Source organism: Anomaloglossus baeobatrachus, chromosome 9, assembly GCF_048569485.1.
Source record: "Anomaloglossus baeobatrachus isolate aAnoBae1 chromosome 9, aAnoBae1.hap1, whole genome shotgun sequence".
Lineage (NCBI taxonomy): Eukaryota > Metazoa > Chordata > Amphibia > Anura > Aromobatidae > Anomaloglossus > Anomaloglossus baeobatrachus.
In genome coordinates this window covers 205773445-205797856 of record NC_134361.1, presented here as the reverse complement: position 1 = coordinate 205797856, position 24412 = coordinate 205773445, and the positions used below count along the sequence as shown (strand labels likewise).

The 24412-nt window shown below is 47.6% G+C and overlaps 1 protein-coding gene across 2 annotated transcripts in view; it reads left to right on the top strand.

Annotated features, from left to right (window-relative positions):
- FGD1 (FYVE, RhoGEF and PH domain containing 1) overlaps window positions 1-23263 on the top strand; it is a 141026-nt gene extending 117763 nt beyond the window's left edge. For both annotated transcript variants that reach the window (XM_075324312.1, XM_075324314.1), the window contains exons 9-18: window positions 1350-1408; window positions 1600-1746; window positions 2585-2677; window positions 2825-2904; window positions 6952-6982; window positions 7138-7239; window positions 7346-7471; window positions 12891-13049; window positions 15877-16020; window positions 16097-23263. In XM_075324312.1, the coding sequence (XP_075180427.1) occupies window positions 1350-1408; window positions 1600-1746; window positions 2585-2677; window positions 2825-2904; window positions 6952-6982; window positions 7138-7239; window positions 7346-7471; window positions 12891-13049; window positions 15877-16020; window positions 16097-16363 (1208 nt within the window). In that variant the 3' untranslated portion in view covers window positions 16364-23263. The remainder of the gene's footprint in view (window positions 1-1349; window positions 1409-1599; window positions 1747-2584; window positions 2678-2824; window positions 2905-6951; window positions 6983-7137; window positions 7240-7345; window positions 7472-12890; window positions 13050-15876; window positions 16021-16096) is intronic.
- Window positions 23264-24412: the final 1149 nt, after the last annotated feature.

Sequence of the window (24412 nt, the reverse complement as noted above, 5' to 3'; positions counted from 1 at the left end):
TGTTTGGAGATCTCCTTTGTCTTCCTGGTGTTTGAAGATCTTCTAGGCCTTCATTGTGTTGTTTGGAGATCTCTTTGGGCTTCAGGATGTTATTTGGAGATCTCCTTGGTCTTCCTGGTGTTTGAAGATCTTCTAGGCCTTCATAGTGTTGTTTGGAGATCTCCTTGGTCTTCCTGGTGTTTGAAGATCTTCTAGGCCTTCATAGTGTTGTTTGGAGATCTTCTTGGTCTTCCTGGTGTTTGAAGATCTTCTAGGCCTTCATAGTGTTGTTTGGAGATCTCCTTGGTCTTCCTGGTGTTTGAAGATCTTCTAGGCCTTCATAGTGTTGTTTGGAGATCTCCTTGGGCTTCATGATGTTATTTGTACATCTCCTTGGTCTTTATGGTGTTGTTTGGAGATCTCCTTGGTCTTCCTGGTGTTTGAAGATCTTCTAGGCCTTCATTGTGTTGTTTGGAGATCTCTTTGGGCTTCAGGATGTTATTTGGAGATCTCCTTGGTCTTCCTGGTGTTTGAAGATCTTCTAGGCCTTCATAGTGTTGTTTGGAGATCTCCTTGGTCTTCCTGGTGTTTGAAGATCTTCTAGGCCTTCATTGTGTTGTTTGGAGATCTTCTTGGGCTTCATGATGTTATTTGTACATCTCCTTGGTCTTTATGGTGTTGTTTGGAGATCTCTCTGGTCTTCATGCTATTGTTTGGAGATTGCCTTGGTATTCTTGGTGATGTTTAGAGATCTTCTTGGGCTTCATGATGTTATTTGAAGATCTCCTTGATCTTATACATATGCACATGACAATTTTTATTTATTTTATCCCAGAAATTTAAGGTTTGCTTATATTTTTCTCACTTCACTTCCCCAACTTAGACTATATAGTGCTGATGCATCAGACACCAATCGGATTACAAAAATATTTAAACACAGGTTGTAAAGTAACAAAATAGGTAAAAAAAAATCCCAAGGGGGTGAATATTTTCGCATGACACTGTATATGAAGGTCTCCTGAGTCTTCGATGGTTCCAGGTGTCAGAGAAATGAGGGGGGGGGGATACTTTCACAAGGCACTCTATATGAGGGTCTCATGACTCTGCGATGATTCCAGATGTCAAAGCAATGAGGGATCACGCATGTTGCATTTCAGCATGCCCAATCTTAAATTCCCGAGATAAGTGGATGACAGCTGCTGCTATATGTATACATTTATATAGAGCGACACTGCCCTCCAGTGGCTGTATATTATATATCACACTATTTTTTATTTTTCTATTTTTTTTTTATTTTTTATTATTATTTTTTTTGGGGGGGGGGGCAATTTTAGATCAGGGTCTAACAAGGACCATTTCTTTTCTTGCAGAATCCTTAGACCTTATTGCAACGGCAGCTGAACATTCGAATGCAGCAATAAGAAAAATGGTGAGTAATCGCTAATATTTCAAGATGTTCTGCTTTTCTTCAAAGGCTCCTTTAAGTTAGTGGAGACCTATGGTCCAAGATGTTAAGATATGGTGCGATTTAATTGCTCACCCCTTATGGGTGTCTTCAGGTATGGCACCATCATCCATAGCTCCAAAATATAAGTCTTGTCTTCTCTCTCCTTCCTTCAGGAAAGGATGCACAAGCTCTTAAAAGTGTACGAACTCTTGGGCGGAGAAGAAGATATCGTGAACCCTACTAACGAGCTCATCAAAGAGGGGCATATACTCAAGCTATCTGCAAAGAACGGGACCACCCAGGACCGATACCTCATACTAGTGAGTATCCACTGTACACATGGCCAATAAGAAGACTGTGGCCTCCATCCAATGGCCGAACTACATCTCTCTGGGTCTGCTGAGAGTTGTAGATCGGTTACAGGTTGGATGCCTTGCAGTAGGAGGCAAAGCCACCGATGGTGTAGGAGACAAAGCCCCCGATGATGTAGGAGACAAAGCCCCCGATGGTCTAGGAGACAAAGCCGCCGATGGTCTAAGAGACAAAGCCACAGATGGTCTAGGAGACAAAGCCCCCGATGGTCTAGGAGACACAGCCGCCGATAGTCTAGGAGACAAAGCCCCCGATGGTCTAGGAGACAAAGCCACCCCTGCTCAAGAAGACAAAGCCACCGCTGGTCTAGGAGACAAAGCCACCGCTGGTCTAGGAGACAAAGCCACCAATGGTCTAGGAGACAAAGCTACCGATGGTCTAGGAGACAAAGCCACCGATGGTCTAGGAGACAAAGCCCCCGATGGTCTAGGAGAAAAAGCCACCGATGATCTAGAAAACCAAGCCATCGATGGTCTAGGAGACAAAGCCACCGATGGTCTAGAGACAAAGCCACCGATGGTCTAGCAGACAAAACCACTGATGGTCTAGGAGACAAAGCCACCGATGGTCTAGGAGACAAAGCCACCGATGGTCTAGGAGACAAAGCCACTGATGGTCTAGGAGACAAAGCCACCGATGGTCCAGCACCTTTATACATAATTCTGCAGAATCCAGATCAGGAATCATCTTAATTCCCAAGAACCAGATACAACTAATAATCAGTTGAATATTTCCTAAACTTGCAGACGCCTATTACTAATCACGTCCCTTTTTTCCTGTCCGCAGTTCAATGATCGCTTGCTGTACTGCGTTCCAAAGCTGCGCCTTATCGGTCAGAAATACAGCGTGAGAGCGCGGATCGATGTGGAGGGGATGGAGGTGGGTGTGCTTCTGTACATCGCTTTTTGGGGGAGTCTTTTTGACTTTTTGGAGCAGAAACTTCCAAGTTTTCAGGGAGTTTCTGCTCCAAAAACGTCCCCAAAACCTCAATGTGAACATGCTCTTGTGGTCTTTTCTCCTCCTCAGCTGAAGCACAGCAGCAGTCCCAACCTCACCAGGACGTTTTTAGTGTCTGGAAAACAGCGATCCCTGGAGCTGCAGGCCAGGTAGGGTGGCTACAAGTTGTGTAAGGCTTGAAAAATCTGCAGGAAAAACACTGCGTAAAATACACACGTTTTTTATGCTTTTTTTTTCTATTCATTTGAATGGATTAAAAAGAATGCTGAAAGAATGGACATGCCATGATGGTTCAAATCCATAAGGAAAAAATAAGCAGAGTGTCCAGATTTCTGAAGTCTCATTGACTTTGCTGGGACAGTAAAACGCTGCGTTTTTTCTTTTTCAGCCCTAAGAATAGACTGTAAGCTTTGAGGCCCAGTTTAAAAGCTCAGTGTTAAAGGGGTAGTTCACTGTGGACAGTAACGAAGCTAAAGTGTTCTGCTGGAGCACAGACTTGTTTTCCTAGCCTTGTAGCTAAGTCACTCTTTGCCCCCTGCCAGGGGCACAACGATCGCGGTTGCAGGGATCGCGACCGGGCCCAGTGGTGCAGGGGGCCTGCCAGGGCCGGACTGGGACTGAAATTCAGCCCTGGAACTCAAACCATAGCAGCCCACATGCAAAAATCGGGCCGCTCACCGGACCCCGCCGCTATAGTGGCGGCCGGCGGGTGGCGGCAGCCACAAAATAATTTTAAACAGCAGGCAGTGCGGGCAGGGCCGGCTCCAGGTTTTTGTGGGCCCCGGGCGGAAGAGTCCCAGTGGGCCCCATCCACACGCAGACACACACATACGTACACATACATATACATATTTAAAGACAAACTCACAAAAATACATATAGAACTGACACATCTATACAGTCATATACACTGACATACATAGATACACATCATACATGCATACAGACACACATAGCTCTGCTGCATACATACACACATAGCTCTGCTGCATACATACACACATAGCTCTGCTGCATACATACACACATAGCTCTGCTGCATACATACACACATAGCTCTGCTGCATACATACACACATAGCTCTGCTGCAACATACACACATAGCTCTGCTCCATACATACACACATAGCTCTGCTCCATACATACACACATAGCTCTGCTGCATACATACACACATAGCTCTGCTGCATACATACACACATAGCTCTGCTGCATACATACACACATAGCTCTGCTGCATACATACACACATAGCTCTGCTGCAACATACACACATAGCTCTGCTCCATACATACACACATAGCTCTGCTCCATACATACACACATAGCTCTGCTGCATACATACACACATAGCTCTGCTGCATACATACACACATAGCTCTGCTGCATACATACACACATAGCTCTGCTGCATACATACACACATAGCTCTGCTACATACATAGCTCTGCTACATACATAGCTCTTCTACATACATACACACATAGCTCTGCTACATACATACACACATAGCTCTGCTACATACAGACGCACACGTGGCTCTGAGGGGCCCACAGCTCCAGGGGCCGGGGGGGGAACGGGGAGGGCACATACCGCTCAGGTCACGGTGGAGAGGGGGCCCACACAGTGCCGGAGAGAAGAGCTGTGCTGGGGTCGCTGGCTGGCACTGCAACTCCTTCATCTGTGGGACTGAGCAGGCCGGTCGGTAGCTCCGCCCACAGATGAAGTTCAAACCAGGAAGTCTGCGTGCCTTAGGGTGGTTTCACACATCCGGCTTTTCGCCGGTTTGCCGGATCCGGCGCTCTCCCGTACAGACAATACAGTACAGTGACAGCGCTGTAACTTCCGGGTCACATGCGCCGGTCACATGACAGCATGTGATCGGCGCTTGTTGCGCTGTCACTGTACTGTAGTCACTGTATGGGAGAGCGCCGGATCCGGCAAACCGGCGAAAAGCCGGATGTGTGAAACCACCCTTAAAGGGACGGCGCTGCAGATTCCTGGCGAGGACTGCGGACCCCCGGAACTCGGCCCGGGGGCAGCAGAACTAAGGCGAGGGGGCCCCGGCCAAGGGGCACCAGAACTGACGAGGCCGAGTGGGCCCCCCCGGCTCTCCAGGGCCTCGGCATTTGCTCAGGTATGCCGCGTGCACTGCTGACGCCGGCCCTGAGTGCGGGAGAGGCGGGGGCGGCCCCCCCACCCCTCCACCGGCCAGCCCACCGGGAGAAGTCCCGCCCCTCCCGCCTGTCAGTCCGGGCCTGGGGCCTGCTGACCAAAGCCCCTGCTCCAGCTGGATGTGCATCCGAGGCCACACAGCCAGCTGAAATGCATAGTGGTGCAGAGACTCGTTGGGTTCCTGCACTGCAATACACGCTGCCAGGCAAACAGAAGTCAGCAGCTTTCATCAGCGTCACCGTGATTGAGGCAGCACATGACAATGACGTCATGTGTTGCAATAGTTGCTGCTGGCTGGCTATAGAGGAGGATGCCACGTGATGTGGGAGCTTGGGAGGGTGAATACAGTATATACCAAATGGGAGACAGTATTTACCAGGAGATGCCCAAGAGAGGAACATATATACCAGGAGGGGGACAGTATATACCAAGAGGGGGATAGTATATACCAAGATGGGGTACATAATTACTAGGATGGGGGACATTTACCATAATGGGGGCATATTTACCAGGAAATAGCCCAGGATGGGGGAGATATTTGCCAGGAAGGAGCCCAGGATGGGGGACATTTATCATGATGGGGGCATATTTACCAGGAAATAGCCCAGGATGGGGGACATATTTACCAGGATGGGGGACATATTTACCAGGAAGTAGCCCAAGATGGGGGACATTTACCAGGATGGGGGTTATATTTACCAGGAAGGAGCCCAGGATGGGGGACATATTTACTAGGAAGTAGCCCAAGATGGGGGACATTTACCAGGATGGGAGACATATTTACCAGGAAGGAGCCCAAGATGGGGGACATTTACCATGATGGAGGACATATTTACCAGGAAGGAGCCCAAGATGGGGGACATTTACCAGGATGGGGGACATATTTACCTGGAAGTAGCCCAAGAAGGGGGACATTTACCAGGGTGGGACATATTTACCAGGAAGGAGGCCAGGATGAGGGAAATTTACCAGGATGGGGGACATATTTACCAGGAAAGAGGCCAGGATGGGGGACATATTTACCAGGAAGTAGCCCAAGATGGGGGACATTTACCAGGATGGGGGATATATTTACCAGGAAGGAGGCCAGGATGAGGGACATTTACCAGGATGGGGGACATATTTACCAGGAAGTAGCCCAGGATGAGGGACATTTACCAGGATGGGGGACATATTTACCAGGAAGTAGCCCAATATGGGGGACATTTACCAGGATGTGGGACATATTTACCAGGAAGGAGGCCAGGATGAGGAAAATTTACCAGGATGGGGGACATATTTACCAGGAAGGAGGCCAGGATGGGGGGTATTTCCAGGAAGTAGCCCAAGATGGGGGACATTTACCAGGATGGGGGATATATTTACCAGGAAGGAGGCCAGGATGAGGGACATTTACCAGGATGGGGGACATATTTACCAGGAAGGAGCCCAGGATGGGGGACATTAGTACAGAATGGGGGGACATTACTACATACTGTGTGGGAAGGGAACTCGCATGTCTTTATCGGATTTAGAAGGCTAAATGTATACATATAACTGACCTACATGCGGGGATGGGGGGGCCCAGGTCCAAATTTTTCATCGGGGCCCATCAAACTCTAGTTACGCCCCTGCCCCCTGCTATATAGCCACACACGGTGACCTTGAAGATTTGCTGGATTCCTAGTGCAATCAGCTGTACTCTACTGAGGGACAAATCACCAACTATTCAATTTCTTTGCAGAACCCCCAAAGAAAAGAATGATCTCCCCTAAAATCAATGCTATCTGCACTGCAATGCTCCATCCCCATGCAGTACCACGGACCCTCCATAGGGCACTATAGTCCACCCTTGTAGTATAATATGATGTGCAATGGCCCCACAAAAACCCTCCATACGTCATCAGGGGGACGTGGGAATATGGTAAAAGCCAACGCTAAGATATGGGGCTTTATAACAGGGACCACCAATATGGAATTGCACTATATTTGCCTTTTTTTTGCATTTTTTGTTTATTTTACATATTTTTTTCCCTAATAGAACTGAAGAAGAGAAAAAAGATTGGATCCAGGTGAGATTCTCCTCCATATTAGCCCCTGGTTTATAGTCCTGGGTTTGTTGGGTCACATATCGCCTTCTTTGTGGGGGACCTATGGGCATGGTGTGATCCCCCGCACCCTCCTCTCCGAGGTTTGGGAATATTGAAGTGTCCATTATATTCTACAGGCGATCGAAGCCACGATGAGTCGCCACGAGCAGACGATGGAGACTTACAAACTGCTCAACTCAACCCATCGGGAAGATGACGAGACCCCTCCAAACTCACCGGTAACTATACACACGTCCGAGAGGCTGGGGGGGGCGCAGATGAGGGTCACTACAGGTTATATTATAGGAATGGCCGTCAAATCATTCCTTTCCATTTGTCTTACAGAACACGGACTTGGGCAAGCGAGCCCCGACTCCAATCCGGGAGAAGGAGGTGACGATGTGCATGAAATGCCAAGAAGCTTTCAACTCCATAACCAAAAGGAGGCACCACTGCAAGGCGTGCGGACATGTAAGTGCTCTGCTGCGTACACCCCCATACTGAGATCATTAGTGATGAGCGGGCACTACCATGCTCGGGTGCTCTGTACTAGTAACTGGTGATGAGCGGGCACTACCATGCTCGGGTGCTCTGTACTAGTAACTGGTGATGAGCGGGCACTACCATGCTCGGGTGCTCTGTACTAGTAACTGGTGATGAGCGGGCACTACCATGCTCGGGTGCTCTGTACTGGTAACTAGTGATGAGCGGGCACTACCATGCTCGGGTGCTCAATACTAGTAACTGGTGATGAGCGGGCACTACCATGCTCGGGTGCTCAATACTAGTAACTGGTGATGAGGGGGCACTACCATGCTCGGGTGCTCGGTACTGGTAACTAGTGATGAGCGGGCACTACCATGCTCGGGTGCTCAGTACTCGTAACTAGTGATGAGGGGGCACTACCATGCTCAGGTGCTCTGTACTGGTAACTGGTGATGAGCGGGCACTACCATGCTCAGGTGCTCGGTATTGGTAACTAGTGATGAGTGGGCACTACCATGCTTGGGTGCTCAGTACTCGTAACTAGTGATGAGGGGGCACTACCATGCTCGGGTGCTCTGTACTGGTAACTGGTGATGAGGGGGCACTACCATGCTCGGGTGCTCAGTACTGGTAACTAGTGATGAGTGGGCACTACCATGCTCGGGTTCTCGGTACTGGTAACTAGTGATGAGCGGACACTACCATGCTCGGGTGCTCAGTACTGGTAACTAGTGATGAGGGGGCACTACCATGCTCGGGTGCTCAGTACTGGTAACTAGTGATGAGCGGGCACTACCATGCTCGGGTGCTCAATACTCGTAACTAGTGATGAGCGGGCACTACCATGCTCGGGTGCTCAGTACTCGTAACTAGTGATGAGTGAGCACTACCATGCTCGGATGCTCAGTACTTGTAACTAGTGATGAGCGGGCACTACCATGCTCGGGTGCACTGTTCTGGTAACTAGTGATGAGTGGGCACTACCATGCTCGGATGCTCAGTACTCGTAACTAGTGATGAGTGGGTACTACCATGCTCGGGTGCTCAGTACTGGTAACTAGTGATGAGGGGGCACTACCATGCTCGGGTGCTCAGTACTGGTAACTAGTGATGAGGGGGCACTACCATGCTCGGGTGCTCAGTACTGGTAACTAGTGATGAGCGGACACTACCATGCTCGGGTGCTCAGTACTGGTAACTAGTGATGAGCGGGCACTACCATGCTCGGGTGCTCAGTACTCGTAACTAGTGATGAGCGGGCACTACCATGCTCGGGTGCTCAGTACTCGTAACTAGTGATGAGTGAGCACTACCATGCTCGGATGCTCAGTACTTGTAACTAGTGATGAGCGGGCACTACCATGCTCGGGTGCACTGTTCTGGTAACTAGTGATGAGTGGGCACTACCATGCTCGGATGCTCAGTACTCGTAACTAGTGATGAGTGGGTACTACCATGCTCGGGTGCTCAGTACATGTAACTAGTGATGAGTGGGCACTACCATGCTCGGATGCTCAGTACTGGTAACTAGTGATGAGGGGGCACTACCATGCTCGGGTGCTCAGTACTGGTAACTAGTGATGAGGGGGCACTACCATGCTCGGGTGCTCAGTACTGGTAACTAGTGATGAGCGGGCACTACCATGCTCGGGTGCTCAGTACTCGTAACTAGTGATGAGTGAGCACTACCATGCTCGGATGCTCAGTACTTGTAACTAGTGATGAGCGGGCACTACCATGCTCGGGTGCACTGTTCTGGTAACTAGTGATGAGTGGGCACTACCATGCTCGGGTGCTCAGTACTCGTAACTAGTGATGAGCGGGCACTACCATGCTCGGGTGCACTGTTCTAGTAACTAGTGATGAGTGGGCACTACCATGCTCGGGTGCTCAGTACTCGTAACTAGTGATGAGCGGGCACTACCATGCTCGGGTGCTCTGTACTCGTAACTAGTGATGAGTGGGCACTACCATGCTCGGGTGCTCAGTACTCGTAACTAGTGATGAGTGGGCACTACCATGCTCAGATGCTTGGTACTGGTAACTAGTGATGAGCGGACACTACCATGCTCGGGTGCTCTGTACTCGTAACTAGTGATGAGTGGGCACTACCATGCTCAGATGCTTGGTACTGGTAACTAGTGATGAGCGGGCACTACCATGCTCGGGTGCTCTGTACTCTTAACTAGTGATGAGCGGGCACTACCATGCTCGGGTGCTCTGTACTCGTAACTAGTGATGAGTGGGCACTACCATGCTCGGGTGCTCAGTACTCGTAACTAGTGATGAGTGAGCACTACCATGCTCAGATGCTCAGTACTTGTAACTAGTGATGAGCGGGCACTACCATGCTCGGGTGCACTGTTCTGGTAACTAGTGATGAGTGGGCACTACCATGCTCGGATGCTCAGTACTCGTAACTAGTGATGAGTGGGTACTACCATGCTCGGGTGCTCAGTACTTGTAACTAGTGATGAGTGGGCACTACCATGCTCGGATGCTCAGTACTGGTAACTAGTGATGAGGGGGCACTACCATGCTCGGGTGCTCAGTACTGGTAACTAGTGATGAGGGGGCACTACCATGCTCGGGTGCTCAGTACTGGTAACTAGTGATGAGCGGGCACTACCATGCTCGGGTGCTCAGTACTCGTAACTAGTGATGAGTGAGCACTACCATGCTCGGATGCTCAGTACTTGTAACTAGTGATGAGCGGGCACTACCATGCTCGGGTGCACTGTTCTGGTAACTAGTGATGAGTGGGCACTACCATGCTCGGGTGCTCAGTACTCGTAACTAGTGATGAGCGGGCACTACCATGCTCGGGTGCACTGTTCTAGTAACTAGTGATGAGTGGGCACTACCATGCTCGGGTGCTCAGTACTCGTAACTAGTGATGAGCGGGCACTACCATGCTCGGGTGCTCTGTACTCGTAACTAGTGATGAGTGGGCACTACCATGCTCGGGTGCTCAGTACTCGTAACTAGTGATGAGTGGGCACTACCATGCTCAGATGCTTGGTACTGGTAACTAGTGATGAGCGGGCACTACCATGCTCGGGTGCTCTGTACTCTTAACTAGTGATGAGTGGGCACTACCATGCTCGGGTGCTCTGTACTCGTAACTAGTGATGAGTGGGCACTACCATGTTCGGGTGTTCGGTACTCGTAATGAGCAGTTGGATGCTCGGATGGGCGCAACTCATGTTCCCTCATATAATGGCAGTCAATGGAAAACTCTCCGGAAAAATGCTCAAGTCCCCCATTGACTGCCATTATACTCGGGTGCTTGAGTCATGCCAATTCGAGCATCCAACTGCTCATAACGAGTACCAAGCACCTGAGCATGGTAGTGCCCGCTCATCACTAGTTAGTACAGAGCACCCGAGCATGCTAGTGCCCGCTCATCACTAGTTACGAGTACAGAGCACCCGAGCATGGTAGTGTCCGCTCATCACTAGTTACGAGTACTGAGCACCCGAGCATGGTAGTGCCCGCTCATCACTAGTTACGAGTATAGAGCACCCGAGCATGGTAGTGCCCGCTCATCAATAGATACGACTACTGAGCACCCGAGCATGGTAGTGCCCGCTCATTACTAGTTACGAGTACTGAGCACCCGAGCATGGCAGTGCCCGCTCATCACTAGTTACGAGTACTGAGCACCCGAGCATGGTAGTGCCCGCTCATCACTAGTTACTAGTACTGAGCACCCAGCATGGTAGTGCCCGCTCATCACTAGTTACGAGTATAGAGCACCCGAGCATGGTAGTGCCCGCTCATCAATAGATACGACTACTGAGCACCCGAGCATGGTAGTGCCCGCTCATAACTAGTTACCAGTACCGAGCACCCGAGCATGGTAGTGCCCACTCATCACTAGTTACTAGTACTGAGCACCCGAGCATGGTAGTGCCCGCTCATCACTAGTTACTAGTACTGAGCACCCGAGCATGGTAGTGCCCGCTCATCACTAGTTATGAGTACTGAGCACCCGAGCATGATAGTGCCCGCTTATCACTAGTTACGAGTACAGAGCACCCGAGCATGGTAGTGCCCGCTCATCACTAGTTACTAGTACTGAGCACCCGAGCATGGTAGTGCCCGCTTATCACTAGTTACTAGTACTGAGCACCCGAGCATGGTAGTGCCCGCTCATCAATAGTTACGAGTACAGAGCACCCGAGCATGGTAGTGCCCGCTCATCACTAGTTACGAGTACTGAGCACCCGAGCATGGTAGTGCCCGCTCATCACTAGTTACGAGTACAGAGCACCCGAGCATGGTAGTGCCCACTCATTACTAGTTACGAGTACTGAGCACCCGAGCATGGTAGTGCCCACTCATTACTAGTTACGAGTACTGAGCACCTGAGCATGGTAGTGCCCGCTCATCACTAGTTACGAGTACAGAGCACCCGAGCATGGTAGTGCCCACTCATTACTAGTTACGAGTACTGAGCACCCGAGCATGGTAGTGCCCACTCATTACTAGTTACGAGTACTGAGCACCCGAGCATGGTAGTGCCCACTCATTACTAGTTACGAGTACTGAGCACCCGAGCATGGTAGTGCCCGCTCATCACTAGTTACGAGTACAGAGCACCCGAGCATGGTAGTGCCCACTCATTACTAGTTACGAGTACTGAGCACCCGAGCATGGTAGTGCCCACTCATTACTAGTTACGAGTACTGAGCACCTGAGCATGGTAGTGCCCGCTCATCACTAGTTATGAGTACCGAGTACCCGAGCATGGTAGTGCCCACTCATCATTATTCTCCATGCATCATTTCTACCAATGGTCACCACTAGGTGGAGTTGAACAGATGTTTTTATACAGTTCTCATTGACATCAATGGGATCCTTATGGATTTGTGTACATTGAGCTCCCTCTAGTGGAGAACCAGTTGTCAGCAGAAAAAAATATGGGATTTTTAAGTGCTTTGAACCTTGTGGATTCCAGCAAAGGTGCGGACACAGACAGAAGAGGGGCGCTGTGTAAGAACAGTATAGGGGTCCTCTTCTGTCTGTGTCCACTAATGGATATCTATATTATGGGATAGGTGCCCCATACACTCGTCTATCCTCGTTCCAGAGAGGGGGGATGTGCTTTCGCTGCTGGACGCCTCTCCCGTACGCGGCAGTTTGCTTTGCTAAGTATCATCCTAGGTAATAATTGGGCCACTGATCAGGAGACGATGAATTATACATTAGGGCCCCGCTAATAAATAATGACTGCAGAGAACGCTCCTTTCTTGGTCACGTTCCGGTTTTCCTGACCTTATTATCTCCGTCCTTTCCCGCCCTGTGGTTATTTTTGTGTATCTGCTTCTGCTTGCCATCTTGACCGGTGTGTCCCTGCTTTACACTGCAGCTCATTTCTTCCCATTAATGTCACATCCAGGTCGTTTGTGGGAAGTGCTCAGAGTTTCGCGCCCGACTTGTCTACGACAATAACCGAACAAATCGCGTCTGTGTGGACTGTTATGGCGCCCTGCACGGATCTACATCCAGCCCCGGGTACAACGCCCATACACCACAACGGAGGAAGTCCATCCTGGAGGTATGCATGGTGACAGTGGCGTAACTAGAGTTCGATGGGTCCTGCTGTAAAATTTGGATCTGGCCCACCCCCCTTATGTTGGTCAGATGTATGTATGTATGTATACATTTATCCTTCTAAATCCTATAAAGACATACGAGTTGTCCCCCCCATTATGTAGTAATGTCCCTCATCCTGTTCTTATGTCCCCCATCCTAGTATATATGTTTCCCATTCTAGCCCACATCTTGGTGTATATATAAACCCATCCTGGTAAAAATGACCCCCATTCTGGTATATATATATCCCCATCCTGGTATATATGTCCCCATCCTAGTATATATGTCACCATCCTGGTATATTTGTCACCATCCTGGTATATATGTCCCCATACTGTCACCTTCCTGATATCTACTGTCACCCTCCTGATACATACTGTCCCCCTACTGGTACATACTGTCCTATTCCTGGTATATACTGTCCCCCTCCTGGTATCTACTGTCACCCTCCTGGTACATACTGGCCCCCTACTGGTACATACTGTCCCCTTCCTGGTACATACTGCCCCCTCCTGGTATCTACTGTCCCTCTCCTGGTACATACCATCCCCCTCCTGGTACATACTGTCCCCTTCCTGGTACATACTGCCCCCCTCCTGGTATCTACTGTCCCTCTCCTGGTACATACCATCCCCCTCCTGGTACATACCGCCCCCCTCCTGGTATCTACTGTTCTCTCCTGGTACATACCATCCCCCTCCTGGTACATACCATCCCCCTCCTGGTACATACTGTCCCCTTCCTGGTACATACTGCCCCCCTCCTGGTACATACTGTTCCCCTCCTGGTACATACTGTTCCCCTCCTGGTACATACTGTTCCCCTCCTGGTACATACTGCCCCCCTCCTGGTACATACTGTCCCCTTCCTGGTATCTACTGTCCCTCTACTTGGCCCATCCTGGTGTATATCTCCCTCTCCTGGTACATACTGTCCCCTAACTGGCATGTTATGTCCCTCTCCTCATATATATGTCCCCATCCTGGTAAATATGTCTTCGTTCTGTCTAATGCAAAAAACAACTACATTGTACTCACCCCCACCGGGTCCCACATTGCAGTGTCCTCCTGTGTAGCCAGCGCACAGTGGCCGGCAGCTTTTTTCGGTGTCGGTGCTTTTGCACCACCCTCAGTCACTGGGATGCAGATGAAAACTGTCGGCTTCTGTTTGGCCGGTAGTGTCTATCGCAGTGCAGGGACCTGACAGGTCTCTGCACCGGGATGCATTTCAGCTGGATGTGCAGCCTCGGATGCACATCCAGCTGAAGCAGGGGCTGGGGCCGGCGGGCCTCCTGCACCCCTGCCTGGTCGCGATCCCTGTGACCGCGATCGTTCCACCTCTGCACAGTGGATAGTTCAATTTGAAGAATCTACTGAGTTTTCGCCCTAATCTGTAGGTTAAGCAAGTCGGTTCCGTTCTTGCACCTTGATAGCTCCTCGAAGATCAGATGGGTGCACATTTCTCCTGCATCGGCAAACGGTATTACATGGCTCCAGTTCATATACATAAATATACATGGATATAGTATTTTGGTAGATTCAGGGATCCCTATTTGCAGCCACCTAATAGGGTTCCCCATACAGGACCCTTCTATTCCTACGGTCTGCTCTCTTCTCCACCTAATAGGGTTCCCCATACATGACCCCCCTGTTCCTACGGTCTGCTCTCTGCTCTCTGCTCCACCTAATACATGACCCTCCTATTCCTTCAATCTGCTCCACCTAATAGGGTTCCCCATACAGGACCCTCCTATTCCTACGGTCTGCTCTCTGCTCCACCTAATAGGGTTCCTCATACAGGACCCTCCTATTCCTTCAATCTGCTCCACCTAATAGGGTTCCCCATACAGGACCCCCCTATTCCTACGATCTGCTCTCTGCTCCACCTAATAGGGTTCCCCATACATGACCCCCCTATTCCTATGGTCTGCTCTCTGCTCCACCTAATAGGGTTCCCCATACATGACCCCCCTATTCCTACGGTCTGCTCTCTGCTCCACCTAATAGGGTTCCCCATACATGACCCCCCTATTCCTACAATCTGCTCTCTGCTCCACCTAATAGGGTTCCCCATACAGGACCCCCCTATTCCTACGGTCTGCTCTCTGCTCCACCTAATAGGGTTCCTCATACAGGAACCTCCTATTCCTTCAATCTGCTCCACCTAATAGGGTTCCCCATACAGGACCCCCCTATTCCTACGATCTGCTCTCTGCTCCACCTAATAGGGTTCCCCATACATGACCCCCCTATTCCTATGGTCTGCTCTCTGCTCCACCTAATAGGGTTCCCCATACATGACCCCCCTATTCCTACGGTCTGCTCTCTGCTCCACCTAATAGGGTTCCTCATACAGGAACCTCCTATTCCTTCAATCTGCTCCACCTAATAGGGTTCCCCATACAGGACCCCCCTATTCCTACGATCTGCTCTCTGCTCCACCTAATAGGGTTCCCCATACATGACCCCCCTATTCCTACAATCTGCTCTCTGCTCCACCTAATAGGGTTCCCCATACAGGACCCCCCTATTCCTACGGTCTGCTCTCTGCTCCACCTAATAGGGTTCCTCATACAGGAATCTCCTATTCCTTCAATCTGCTCCACCTAATAGGGTTCCCCATACAGGACCCCCCTATTCCTACGATCTGCTCTCTGCTCCACCTAATAGGGTTCCCCATACATGACCCTCCGATTCCTACTGTCATAGGGTAACCCTAATAGGACGAACCCTCCAAATTTCCTATACTATTAACCATTGAACGTGTCCTATTTTTTTTCCTACCCACAGAAACAAGCGTCGGTGGTGGCGGAGCACAGCGTCATGTGCAGTTATATGTATTATATGGAGAAAGGAGCCAAAAGCTGGCACAAGGGCTGGTTCGTCATCCCACAGAACGAGCCCCTGGTCCTGTACATCTACGGAGCCCCCCAGGTCAGTATAATGTGGGCACTAATCTCTGTCTCGATGCGTATGGATATATCTAGATTATCGATTCTCTGTCTACTAGGACGTGAAGGCTCAGCGGAGCATCCCTTTAATCGGCTTCGAGGTGACCCCCACCGACCAGGGCGAGCGCTCGGACCGCAAGCACGTCTTCAAGATCAGCCAGAGCCAGCTCAGCTTTTACTTCAGCCCCGAAGCCGAGGAGCTGCAACGCCGTTGGGTGAGCGCCTTGTCCCGAGCCGGCCGAGGAGAAGACTACAGCTGCAAAGACTTACTCCTCGAGGCCGAGGAAGAGAACGATGGGACTGGGGACCCTTTAGGGGACACTTGAGGATTCCTCCACTACTCACCCCCCCACCCCTCCTCCTACTTATAGGGAGGAGATAAGACTTATCCGCTCATCGTCAACCGGGGAATCTTACGAGCGCGGGGCTAGATTCATGTCTTGGCTTCGCGTGGGGAGGGCTGGACTCACCCATAGTACTTCCATATCCTACAATGGACCCGAAATGAGGACTAAGACGCTACCCCAGAGGATCAGTGACGGACTTAACCTCTCGTGGGCCGGCTGAGAAGGATGGGGCTGGACCGACCCATCATCATACCCATAGGAAGCACCGGATGGCTGGATTCACCCATGTACACTTCCTTCCTTGCCCACCAGATGCTTCCGCACTCTTGAACTTATTCTTTCTCAATCCCATCACCGGCACTTTCTTTTTTTTTTATTTTTTAATATGTATTATAATTATTTTATTAATATTTAGCAGCATTTTTTTTATGTTGTGCTTTTTGCTTGTTCCCGGACCTTAGGTCCCGTTTTTGTTATCATCGTTATCATTCCAGACGCCACGCTCACGTCCCCTATGAGCGAGTCCTTGTGTTAGGAGCGAGGAGGAAGACTAGGGGTAAGAAGCCAGTAATAAAAAGTGCCATAAAATGGAGGGAGATGTGTGTACAGTGCCATATAAATCACTCCTACAGCATGCCCCTATCTGAAATCCGTCTGTATATATCACGCCATGGAGGGGGGGGGGGGGTAGTATAGGGGTGAACGTCGCTCCTGAGATACTACTTTTTGACAATGGCTAAATGTGTCATACACACAAATTCGGACTAAATATATGGTCAATATTGGTGCTAAAATGCACTGTCTGAATGAGGCCCGGGAATAACGACCATCTGATTTGCTGTATCACCTTTGGTAGCCACATACCCCTTCTGAAGGCCGATTTTACACATCTAAGGATAGACCGGCCGTGGCTCTCCTGATCGGAACTCATCAGCCCCATAGACATATAGGAGGATATTGATTTTGGGTCAGGAGATTCGCAGCCGCTCCGAGCATCATGATCCGGACTAGAACTGTGAATGTCGGACTTGTTAAAGGTCTGAGTACGGACAGTGATGTTTGGTCCGGCTGCGGCTCTCCTGATCCGAACCTCAAGCATATAGGAGGATATTGATTTTGGGTGAGGAAATTCGCGGCTGGTCCGAGCATCATGGTCCGAACTAGAACTGTGAATGTCGGACTTGTTAATGTGGCATTCAAGGTCTGAGTACGGAAAGTGATGTTTGGACCGGCTGCAGCTCTCCTGATCCGAACCTCAAGCATATAGGAGGATATTGATTTTGGGTCAGGAGATTCGCGGCTGGTGCGAGCATCATGGTCCAAACTAGAACAGTGAATGTCGGATTTGTTAAAGCAGCATTTAAGATCTGAGTACAGACAGTGATGTTTGGACCGGCTGCAGCTCTCCTGATCCAAACTCATAGACACATAGGAAGATATAGATTTTGGGTGAGGAAATTCGCGGCCGCTCCGAGCATCATGGTCCGGACTAGAACTGTGAATGTTGGACATGTAAAACCGGCATTCAAGGTCTGAGTACAAACAGTGATGTTTGGACCGGCCATGGCTCTCCTGATCTGAACTCATAGACATATAGGAGGATATTGATTTTGGGTCAGGAGATTTACAGCCAGTCCAAGCATCATGGTCCAAACTAGAACTGTAAATGTCGGACTTGTAAAATTGATATCCAAGGTCTGAGTACTGACAGTGATGTTTGGACCGGCCGCGGCTCTCCTGATCTGAACTCATAGACATATAGGAGGATATTGATTTTGGGTCAGGAGATTTGCCATCGGTCAGAGCATCATAGTCCAAAATAGATCTGTGAATGTCGGACTTGTTAAAGCGGCATTGAAGGTCTGAGTACGGACAGTGATGTTTGGACCGGCCGCGGCTCTCCTGATCTGAACTCATAGACATATAGGAGGATATTGATTTTAGGTCAGGAGATTTGCCGCCGGTCAAAGCATCATGGTCCAAACTAGAACCATGAATGTCGGACATGTAAAACTGGCATTCAAGGTCTGACTACAGACAGTGATGTTTGGGCCGGCTGTGGCTCTCCTGATCCGAAGCTCAAGCATATAGGAGGATATTGATTTTTGGTCAGGAGATTTACAGCCAGTCCGAGTATCATGATATGAACTAGAACTTTGAATGTCGGACATGTAAAACCGGCAATCAAGGTCTGAGTACGGAAAGTGATGTTTGGACTGGCCCCGGCTCTCCTGATCTGAACTTATAGACGTATAGGAAGCTATAGACTTTGGGTGAGGAAATTCGCGATTGGTAGGAGCATCATGGTCCAAACTAGAACCATGAATGTCGGACTTTGACCTTGAATGCCGGTTTTATGAGTACGGAAAGTGATGTTTGGACTGGCAGTGGCTCTCCTGATCTGAACTCATCAGCCACATAGACATATAGGAGGAGGTTTGTGTCTGGTCAGGAGATTTGCGGCCGCTCCGATCATCATGGTCCGAACTAGAACTGTGACTGTCGGACTTGTTAAAGCAGCATTCAAGGTCTGAGTACGGACAGTGATGTTTGTACCGGCCGTGGCTCTCCTGATCTAAACCACAGACATATAGGAGGATGTTGATTTTGGGTCAGGAGATTTGCAGCCGCTCCGAGTATCATGGTCTGAACTATAACTTTAAATGTCGGACATGTTAAACCGGCATTCAAGATCTGAGAGCGGACAGTGATGTTTGGACCGGATGCGGCTCTCCTGATACGAAACACAGGAATATAAGAGGATATGGATTTTAGGTCAGGGGATTTGCGGCCGATCCGAGCATCAGGGTCCAAACTAGAACTGTGAATGTCAGACTTATAAAACCGGCATTCAAGGTCTGAGTACGGACAGTGATGTTTGGACCGGCCGCGGCTCTCCTGATCCAAACTCATAGACATATAGGAGGAAGTTGATTTCGGGTCTGGAGATTTGCGGCCGCTCCGAGCAGCATGGTCTGAACTATAACTGTGAATATTGGACTTCTAATATTGGATTTCTCCATCGCAGTTGCTAGCCCCCCCAGTACTTGCCATTGCCCACATGCCACCGCATTCACGTTCAACCAATGCGATAATGACAAATCAGTCCCTCCGTGGCACCAGTACCACGGTCTCAGCCCAGCGGCCCTTACAGAAAGCGGAGAATAGAGACAGTCACCACCCGGAACCAAACACCAAGCGTGTGCCGACACTAATCACCGCACGTACCGGGGATTATCACCAGAACCCAACAGTATCCCGTTCTACCAAATAGTATTTTTGACGTCCCGCTAAGATATCTTGGAACCAATCAGACAGGGTTACATTGTAACATTTCCAAAATGATTCCACTATGTGCGTTATAGGGGGATAATAGAAAAATAACCGATTCTGCCAACAGTCCTCGATATCGGGGGGGGGGGGGGGGGCTGAGATAAGCGGCTCCTGACCAGCGCTGGGGTCACTGTCTCCATTGATTTAATGAGGGATCTGTCACCAGATTTCACAATACTAATAGATCTATTGGACCCAATGAGACTGGTGTACTTACTTGTGTAACCCTTTCTGAAAGCTCTGCCCACCCTGATGTTAAAAACGATCCTTTTATGAGTCTCATGCCATGCTTATTTAATTAGGAGGAACACACCGCAAATCTGAAATGGATTTTCAAAGTAAGTACATCAGCCTCATCAGGTCCAAGATCTTTTGAGTTGGTGTACTTACTTGTGTAACCAATTTTGAAAGTTCTTCCCAACCCTAATGTTCAAAATGAGCATTTTTAGGAGTCTCGTTTTAATATGAGGAACGTAGAGCTATTCTGAAATGGATTTTCAAAGTAAGTGCATCAGCCTCATCAGGACCGAGATCTTTTGAGTTGGTGTACTTACTTGTGTAATCCATTGTGAAAGTTCTGCCCACCCTTATTTTATTATTACCGAACGTACAGGTATTCAGAAATGGATTTTCAAAGTAAGTACATCAGCCTCATCAGGTCTGAGATCTGTTGAATTTGTGTATTTACTTGTGTGATCCATTTTGACCGTTTTGCCCACCCTGCTGTTCAAAACGATCTTTGTATGATTCTCATAAGATGCTTGAATGCACAGTTATTCTGAATTGGATTTTCAAAGTAAGTACATCAGACTCATCAGGTCTGAGATCTTTTGACTTGGCGTACTTACTTCCATTTTAAAAAGTTCTGCCCACCCTCATTTTATTATGACTGAACCCACAGCTATTTGGAAATGGATTTTCAAAGTAAGTACATCAGCCTCATCAGGTCTGAGATATTTTGAATTGGCGTACTTACTTGTGTAATCCATTTAAAAGGTTCTGCTCATGCTCATTTTATTATAACCGAGCACACAGCTATTTTGAAGTGGGTTTTCAAAGTAAGTACATCAGCCTCATCAGGTCCGAGATCGGTGTATTTACTTGTGTGAGCCATTTTGAAAGTTCTGCCCACCTTAATGTTCAAAATGAGCAGTTTATGAGTCTCATACCATGTGTTTTATTATGAGGCACACAGCTATTCTGAAATGGATTTTCAAAGTAAGTACATCAGCCTCATCAGGTCAGAGATCTTTTGACTTGGCATACTTACTTGTGTAATCCATTTAAAAAGTTCTGCTCATCCTCATTTTATTATGTCCAAACTCACAGCTATTCTGACATGGATTTTCAAAGTAAGTACATCAGCCTCATCAGGTCTGAGATATTTTAAATTGGTGTATACTTTTGTGATCCATTTTGAAAGTTCTACCCAATATGATGTTGAAAATGAGCATTTTTATGAGTCTCATAAGATGCTAAAACACACAGCTAATCTGAAATGGATTTTTAAAGTAAGTACATCAGCCTCATCAGGTCCGAGATCTTTTGAACTGGGGTACTTACTTGTGTAATCCATTTTGAAAGTTCTTCCTAACCCTAATGTTCAAAATGAGCATTTTTATGATGAGGAACGTACAGCTATTCTGAAATGGATTTTCAAAGTAAGTACATCAGCCTCATCAGGTCTGAGATATTTTAAATTGGTGTACTTACTTTTGTGATCCATTTTGAACGTTCTACCCAATATGATGTTGAAAATGAGCATTTTTATGAGTCTCATAAGATGCTAAAACACACAGCTAATCTGAAATGGATTTTTAAAGTAAGTACATCAGCCTCATCAGGTCTGAGATCTTTTGACTTGGCATACTTACTTGTGTAATCCATTTAAAAAGTTCTGCTCATCCTCATTTTATTATGTCCGAACTCACAGCTATTCGGAAATGGATTTTCAAAGTAAGTACATCAGCCTCATCAGGTCTGGGATCTTTTGAACTTGCATACATACTTGTGTAACCAATTTGGAAAGTTCATCCTAACCCTAATGTTCAAAATGAGCATTTTTATGAGTCTCGTTTTATTATGAGGAACACACAGCTAATCTGAAATGGATTCTCAGTGTAACTACATCAGCCTCAACAGGTCTGAGATCTTGTGACTTGGCGTACTTACTTGTGTAATCCATTTTAAAAAGTTCTGCCCACCCTCATTTTATTATGACCAAAAAGCTATTCAGAAATGGATTTTCAAAGTAAGTCCATCAGCCTCATCAGGTCTGGGATCTTTTCAATTGGGGTACTTACTTGTGTAATCCATTTTAAAAGTTCTGCCCACTCCAATATTCCAAAACGATCATCTTATGAGTCTCACAAGCTGCTTGATTTATTATGAGGAACGCACAGCTATTCTGAAATGGATTTTCAAAGTAAGTCCACCAGCCTCATCAGGTCCGAGATCTTTTGAACTGGTGTACTTACTTTTGTGATCCATTTTGAACGTTCTGCCCATCCTGATGTTCAAAACTATCATCTTATGAGTCTCACAAAATGCTCGATTTATTATGAGGAACGCACAGCTATTCGGAAAAGGATTTTCATAGTCAGTACATCAGCCTCATCAGGTCCGAGATCTTTTGAACTGGTGTACTTACTTTTGTGATCCATTTTGAACGTTCTGCCCATCACGATCATCTTATGAGTCTCACAAAATGCTCGATTTATTATGAGGAACGCACAGCTATTCTGAAAAGGATTTTCAAAGTCAGTACATCAGCCTCATCAGGTCCGAGATCTTTTGAATAATTTATGCAGTCTGTATTGTGAAATCCGGCGGCCAATCCCCTTATTAATGACTTGTCAGCTCAATATAAAGTAAAAAGATCAATCGTCGATGGCACCAGGATGGTTAACCCTTTAAACGCTGTGACCAAACCACGTAGTCAGTGTTCACATTTGCTCGAAGCCCCCTCCCCAAAAAACTGTACTTTATTGATGGAGGGGGTCCCTATATGCCTCCCTATATCTGTGCATGCTTGAATTTTTAGGTTTTTTTTGGTTCTTACCCATGAACCCAGAGACGTCAGTTATCGGGAGGGGACACTAAAGCCGACTACAACTGCGCAGTTTACATTTAAAGGACGATTTGTGCCAAGAATCAACGCAATTGTGCCAAATTGCGCCCGCTCGGGGTGGACTGGGAGAATTTCGGAAAGCAGATATGTAGCAAATCTGTCCGTCTCTGTCCTTCCGATGCAATTTCTGTATTTTCTACCGCCCCGTGAATGCCCCTCCGTGCCGCGATGCCAGGCGTGCCGCCCGTTCCCTGTGCGCCTCTCTGCTTCCGATCTACGTCAGCTGTTGGGTGGAGGTATGACATTGGTGGCAGGCCACTGGGGATGTTTGTACGAAATCCGTGTCCCTCCCCCCACCCCTCCGTGCTGGAGATATGTTCTGTCCGTTCAATACAGTCTGTTTATTGCAACCAGTCTGCTTGTGTTATTTCTGTAGAGATTACAATAAAATTGGCCGAGCGCAACGTTTTCTACGACATCCGACTCCGCAGAATTCCTCCATGGACTGAAGGAAAACAAACTAGGTGCAGCACAAGAGAAAAATCACATTTATTCAGTCATTTTTCCTTTTTTTTCCATTAACATGGGCAGGATTTTTTGCGGTACAAGCACTAATTTTGAATGACACCATATAATGTGCTAAAAAAAGAGATTTCCACCACTATTATCAATTTAATATGGTAAACCCCTTCATAATCGGGTACTTCTTCCTTTTTTTTTTTCCATTAACATGGGCAGGATTTTCTCCAGGACGAGCACTAATTTTGATTGACACCATTAATTTCACCTAATAATGTATTAAAAGAATTCCACCACTATTTTTACCAAATTTATATGGTACACCCCTTCATAATTGGGTAATTTTTCCTTTTTTCCCCTCTGCTTTTTTTTTTTCTTGCATTAACATGGGCAGGATTTTCTCCAGGACGAGCACTAATTTTGATTGACACCATTAATTTCACCTAATAATGTATTAAAAGAATTCCACCACTATTTTTACCAAATTTATATGGTACACCCCTTCATAATTGGGTAATTTTTCCTTTTTTCCCCTCTGCTTTTTTTTTTCTTGCATTAACAAGGGCAGGATTTTTTGCGGTATAAGCATTAATTTTAAATGACACCATTCATTTCACCATATAATGTGCAAAAAAAAAAAAAGAATTCCACTATCATTTTTACCAAATGTATCTAGTAAACCCCTTCATTTTTTACTCTGCTTTTCATTTTTGCATTAACATGGACAGGATTTTTTGCGGTACAAGCACTAATTTTGAATGACACCATTCATTTCACTATATAATTTACAAAAAAAGAAAATTCCACCATTGTTTTTACCAGTAAACCCCTTCATTTTTTTAGTCTGCTTTTTATTTTTGCATTAACATAGACAGGATTTTTTGCGGTACAAGCACTAATTTTGAATGACACCATTCATTTCACCATATAATGTACAAAAAAAGAAAATTCCACCAATGTTTTTACCAAATTTATATGGTAAACCCCTTCCTAATCGGGTAATTTTTCCTTTTTTTCCCTCTGCTTTTATTTCTTGCATTAACAAGAGCAGGATTTTCTCCAGGACGAGTACTAATTTTGATTGACACCATTCAGTTCACAAATAA